This window comes from Triplophysa dalaica, chromosome 2 (genome assembly GCF_015846415.1).
Source record: "Triplophysa dalaica isolate WHDGS20190420 chromosome 2, ASM1584641v1, whole genome shotgun sequence".
NCBI lineage: Eukaryota > Metazoa > Chordata > Actinopteri > Cypriniformes > Nemacheilidae > Triplophysa > Triplophysa dalaica.
In genome coordinates this window covers 3,584,428-3,590,622 of record NC_079543.1, presented here as the reverse complement: position 1 = coordinate 3,590,622, position 6,195 = coordinate 3,584,428, and the positions used below count along the sequence as shown (strand labels likewise).

At 38.9% G+C, this 6,195-nt stretch overlaps 1 protein-coding gene across 11 annotated transcripts; it reads left to right on the top strand.

Annotated features, from left to right (window-relative positions):
- The first annotated feature begins 186 nt into the window (after positions 1–186).
- Positions 187–6,123, top strand: zfyve27 (zinc finger, FYVE domain containing 27). 11 transcript variants are annotated; one of them, XM_056735722.1, is made up of 15 exons: positions 187–252; positions 649–885; positions 1,078–1,148; positions 1,377–1,563; positions 1,646–1,741; positions 2,006–2,118; positions 2,261–2,382; positions 2,525–2,596; positions 2,696–2,716; positions 2,896–2,916; positions 3,422–3,478; positions 4,423–4,561; positions 4,648–4,694; positions 4,809–4,890; positions 4,973–6,123. In XM_056735722.1, the coding sequence occupies exons 2-15, from the start codon at positions 650–652 to the stop codon at positions 5,038–5,040; spliced, it is 1,332 nt and encodes a 443-aa protein (XP_056591700.1). In that variant the 5' UTR covers positions 187–252; position 649; the 3' UTR covers positions 5,041–6,123. The 11 variants fall into 11 exon arrangements, with proteins under 11 accessions (XP_056591700.1, XP_056591713.1, XP_056591702.1 ...); XM_056735723.1 differs by having other exon boundaries at positions 241–373; XM_056735735.1 differs by lacking the exon at positions 2,525–2,596.
- Positions 6,124–6,195: the final 72 nt, after the last annotated feature.

Sequence of the window (6,195 nt, the reverse complement as noted above, 5' to 3'; positions counted from 1 at the left end):
TATGTTCAAGCTATATCATTTGATCCCAAATTGTTATTAGTGTTTACCTTAGAAGGAATGGTTTACCCAAACTTTATTAAAATGACCATGATTTGCTCAACCTCGGCTAATACCATCTCTCAAAAGTGAACTGTAAAAGCATCGATGTGATCGTCGCTCATCTTCTCTTGACGGCTCTCATCACGTCTCTCTGGCATCTGCTCGTCAGCCTGTGAAACACGGAAGCAGCAGCTGATATCATCGCAGACCTGGGTGATACCATTTGAATTTTGTATTACTTAAAGAGCATTTATTTTAAACATTAACTTCATATGTCTCGTTAAAGATGTAAAGTTACTGTTTAATAAACTTCTTACTGTTTTAAATATATAAGGTGCGTTAGTGTTTGTTGTGCTCGATGTCTTTCTCTGTCGGTTTATAAGTTAAATGCTTGATGTTCTGTAATGACATTCAAGTTATATTACGGCTATAAAAGAAAAAGGTTATATTCTTGCTCTTAAAATGGCCATATCGTGTGTTTTATTATCAGTCAGTATAAACTTTACACGTGTGTTTGGCGAATGTTGTGAATGTTAAGACTGTCAGATGTATACAATACGAAAATATAAGCATCTCTGTTTAACGCTGTTACGTTCTCTGGTGTCCCAGCATGCAGTGTAGCACTTCCTCCTCCTCTCCTCCTGAGACCCCGCAGACGGGTGGAGACAGGGCAGAATTTACCCAGCTGCCCTCTAAAGATGTCTCATTTGGGGGCAGCACGTCTGAGCTGAGTAGCCCCAAAGCACTGACCTTTGACCTCCTCAACATGGTGATTTCCTTCAAGTGGATGGCCTTCTACCTGGAGCCCATCACAGACACGGTTGAGGTAGTGCGGTACCTTCTTGGGTGAGAATCGTTCTTTAAAACAAGATCAAGTCATTTCCGTACAACATTATGTGCATGTCCCAGCTTGATTGTTCAAACCCATCATGCATTGCTTCTTCAATGACAATCATGAGTCACTACATCCATTTCTGAAGTATTTGTGTTGCAGATCGTCACTCGTCTTTACAGCTCTCACCCTGTGTGTGTTTTCAGATGGAGAATGCCATGGTGCTCCCTATTGAGTTACATCCTGCTCAACATCCTCTTCTTAACTCTGAGCGAAGGTGAGATGGATGTAAAGCACATGTCGATATGTTGGTAAAAAAAAACTGAATTAATCAAGATATAGTGTTCAGCCAGCTGATCATTATGGCAAAATAAGAACACAAATTGCAGTATTAAAGGGCTTAGTATCTAAAACTATTTGACAACAGAATGCTTTAATTGACCAATCAGAATCAAGTATTCCAGTAATAAAGATGAATTGAACGCTTGTGTCTCTCCATCGTCAGGCGTTTGGATCTCTCTGCTTCTGCTTGGGGTCTCGGCTCCAGCCGTGCTGGGTTACCTGGGCGACCGCTGCAAGAGCGTCACCAGCGAGATAGCGGCTCAGAGGAAGAAACACTATGCGGTCCAGCGCAAAGACCTTCAGACGGTCCAAATGAGCAAACAGGAAGCCATGCTAGAGGTCAAGGGCATGTATGTGTTCAGGATGGTAATGTTCAGAAAAGTGTTTAAATGATAACTTCACTTTTTGAGCTGAAATGTGTGTGTGTTACAGGCTGAAACGCATTGATGACCTGTTGACCCAGACGTGTGTGTATGCAGAAATTGTGTATAAGGTTTTGTATTGGGAGAGCCATGCAGTTTCCACGATGTGAGTATAACACCACATCCAACACAAAATAAATATCTTGTGGTTAGGTACATTTTCTAAACGTGTGTGCTGACTGTATATATTAATAATACTTTTTCATATTAAGTTAACATATTTTATATAATCATTTCTTATATATTTGTTGAATTTGTGAATTTTTTTGTTGTTGTTATTATTATTAAAAATAACTATAACCTTTATATTGTGGCAAACGTTCTTATGATAAATAAAAAGGTGATGGTGAATGTGTTTTTATCTGCGCAGGTTTTATGGTTCAGTGCTGACAGCGGTTTGTTTACTGTACACGGCTCCTGCGGGTTTAAGTCTGTCTGTACTCAACAGCGCCCTCTTTCTTTGGAACAAAGACTTCTGCAGAGGTCAGTAAATATATCGTCCTCACCATCGTCTCTTTCTGTGGGCAGTTCTTGACCAAAATAACCTGCAGTCAAGGCCAGGCCTTTAGAAAATGTTTCTTTTTTTCATCACCTGATGTTCTCCCCTGATTTTCTCATTCTGTAGTTCTTCTGGAGCTGAAGGAGTTTGTTTTCCCGAGTCGCGTCCAGCCAGCCGAAGAAACGGAACCGTTTGATTCAGATCAGGGCCAACTGCTGGACCGCACGCCCACTCCCACCAGTGTAGAGGTGAGAAAGAACATCTGATAATTTATCCTGCTGTGATATTTAAGCTCATGATGCGCATGTGTGTGATAAACACATTAGTTATTGGGTCTGTCGCTTCGATCAATGTCTCTGCGTATAGTATATGAGTGAATGTTTTGTTAAGGATCTGTCGCCTGGCAACATTGAAGAGGCTGAGGAGGCGGAGCCTGATGATGAGTTTAAAGACGCAATAGAGGTTAGGATTAACTTTTCTCTCTGATCAATTCTTTCTCTGTGTTTTCTTTGTATTTTTGATCTCACTCGTTCTCCCATTTCTGCTCTTCGCTTACTCAAGGAAACTCAGCTGGTGCTGCCGGTAAGTAGCTCCCTCTAGTGGATCGGAGACTTAGAGCGTTGACATTAGACTAAAAGTGCGTGTGCATGAGTGTAGATGTCAATCCTGTTAATCGCAATTGGTCTTAAATAGTTGAATGGAGAGTTGTATAGTGTGTATTTGTAAATGTTTGACCTTTGACCTCTACTCTGCTTTCCAAGGACACTCCTCTGCCTTTAGTGGTGAGTAACAGAGTTAAACAGGAGCACTTAGTATTTGAGAAAATTCTCTCAAACTGTGTGTAGAAACCTCCTGGTCTGCAGTATTTGTTTTTGTGTGTGTATGTGTGCATGTTTTTGTAATAATATAACTGAACACTCACACAGGTTCTTTCATGTTAAAATGATGTTGTGATTACATTTTTGTCATTGATTATACTATTATCATTGTAAACACGTAACAGGTGTAATATAATGTATAGATTTATGTAAAAAATCAGCGTTTTCCTTCAAATGTGCAATGCCCCGGGACATGTTCTTTCATCAGATTCAAAAAAAAGTTTTATGTGTCCAGTTTTCTGCATGCGTCTAAACGCAATCTAAACTAATCCAGTCATGCTGAGTCTCGATGCTTGCCAAATAACCGCAGATGAGACCCTCATGTTTTTAAAGATTTTAATCGTAGTCATTAGTGTCTTTTGATATGCGGTACACGACTTAACCTGTCCGGTCCGTGTTTTGAATGTAGGTGCGGTCGGTAGTCAATTTGCTACCAAAGGTTTTGTGGAGGCGGAGACTCCATAAGGTGCCCACATACACTGCCAATAATGATCTCCGGGTTTACTAACCACACCCCTTTTGGTGGTTTCCATTAACAGTGATGTCACATAAATTGGTTTCTCGGTGACAGTTCTTTCAATCAGGGTCAAGTTTCACAGTATATCTTTCAAGAAGTCATGAATTAACCTTCAACTAATTATGAGAAGGGTTGGGTGAGTCTGGCATATGTTTGATGGGCTGCATTTAAACCTTTCTTGTCCATTTAAAGGGATAGTTCACAAAAAATAAAGATTCTGTTGTCATTTATTCACTATTATGTCATTTCAGACATCTCTGACCTTTAATGAAAACAAAAAAAGCAGATTTACCCCAATGAAGATGATTAATTAAATTAAATAAGCTGAATTAGGTGACTTGAGGGTAAATAAGTGATGACAGAGTCCAGCATTCACTAGATCCTGCATTTAGAGGGCTCATGGGATTTCAGGGCACACAGAAATGTGAGAACTCTCATCAGGTATCAGCTGACAGAAGGAAATGATTCAAGCTTAGCAGCACTACAAACATGGGCTCAGATTCACTGAAGTCAGTCACATACGTCCATACATGCTGATGAAACCTTCAGTTTCTGATGACTTCAGTGAATCAGCCGTTTAAACTCAAAGCCCTCTAGATACAGAGAAGAAAACAAAAAACCATCACACACCTTTAAATGTAGCCTTCGTTGGAAGTTTAGTTTATTCATATGAGTCCCTAACAAATGACAGAGATCAAAGACATTTTTGACTTTTGTAAATCACAATAATGTAAAACAGAAGGTTGTGTGCAGGTTTTTGTTTTAATGTGTTGGTATGTTCACAGATCTTTTGGAGCTTGTGGGTTTAGCTCTATCACTGAACTCTCCTTTTGTTACTCTTACAATAAATCTGATAGATTTCTCTATTTTTTTTGTGCGTGTATGTTTCATAGGACGATGAAGACATGTCATCTGGTGCTCCTGAGTTTGACACCGTGTCTGATAATGGATTGTTGAGTAGAAACGAGCCCATCCGCAGTAAAGTCTCCAAACTTACAGAGAAACTACGCAAGCGGGTTCCTTCCAACACAGGTCTGTTTATACTTCTCTTTCTTTATTTACCTTTTGTATAAACAAATCCCTCTTTTTATAATACTGATATCTTTTTTCTTTTACAGGAAACTGTTTCCAGTGTAATTCAGCATTTTCTGTTTTAAAGAAAAGGGTACAGCCTCTAATCTTTATTTGACATGATTTTTCATTTTGAAATGAACTCTTCAATGATGTTCGTTCACAAATGTTTATTGATTTATTAAGTGTTTTATTATTCTTTTTTCAGAGAAACTGCAGTAACTGCGGGGTCAGTTTCTGTTCTCGCTGCTGCTCACATAAAGTGTTCAAGTCCACCATGGGAGCCACAGGTGAGAAAAATACATGAACGTTTTAGAGAATATTCTGCTTAAGATCTTTTTTTAGCTCATTCTCTTTTCTCTGTGTCTTCAGCGCCTGAGGCTCAGAGAGAAACTGTGTTTGTGTGTTCTATGTGTAATACCTTCCTGAGCACCAAGTAGGTGACCCTCATCCCCAAATGACCACTGTAAACCTGTGCAAGCCCCTCAGTATCAGGAACTAAAGGTGTGGGCTTCAAGATGACTGCTTTTACCTTCGTCATGGAATATTTGACATGGAGGACCAAAATCTTGAGTTGGATGCTGCCTTTGTTTTTCCCTTCTCCCAAAAAAGACTAAACGCACTCCTTGACTTCTGCTTGGTGACATTTTCCTTGGGACATATTCCCTAGTCAAACCCAATACTTACACCAAAGTTAATTGTTGCTCGAATACTTTGACGTGTACTAAAATATCAGTTCTGTTATTTGGCCATCCCTCACTATGAAATCACTTTGCATATCTGCCCTTGATTGGATATCAGGGGTATATTAACGGCCATGTTAATTGGCAATATTGTCATTTGTGTTTCTGCATCAAACCCAATGTTGTTCTGAGCATTTTACATCATTGTATGTCAGTTTACATAAATTTACTTAGATTTATGATTTTGGGAAAATGCGGCTCAGACGAGGTGATATATATTTTTTCATTAACCCTTTAATTTAACTCTGATTTCTATCGGTTGTGTTATTGCTATTATTTGTGAACCTTTTCAGTACAACCACTTCTCCACTAATCAGAATATTGCCATTGGATTATCGGCCAATCGGTGTACTGTGAGATCTTAATGAAATATGATAAGGGTGAATTTTCCATTTAGATTACTTTATTACATCATGAAATGCTGTCTTTGGTGATGTAACATTTCCTTTGGTCAACTTCTCCGTATTACCTGCCGCCGTTATCATAACTTAATCTTAAATACATTGTGATTATTTCTCTTGTTCATATTTTTGTCTTTTGTGTTATTGTATTTGTCGATCTGATTGTTTTTAAGCCGAAGCTGAATGTAAAATCAGTGTTTAAGCGGTTAAAACCGTACATGTACAGTTTATCTAAGGTACCCTGTAGCCTATTTATTTGATCATGTCAACTCTCAAATGTCCAATCTGTTGGGTTTTAGTAGCCTAGATTGTATATCAACCATCCTATTTCGCTGGTTAAATCTATGCTATTACAGTAATAAACTTTCTCGGTATGAAATATTTGTGTGGCATTTGTAAAATATTATAAAGGTCCTGAAAATATGCTGTCTGCCGTGCTCCTCCCCCAGCC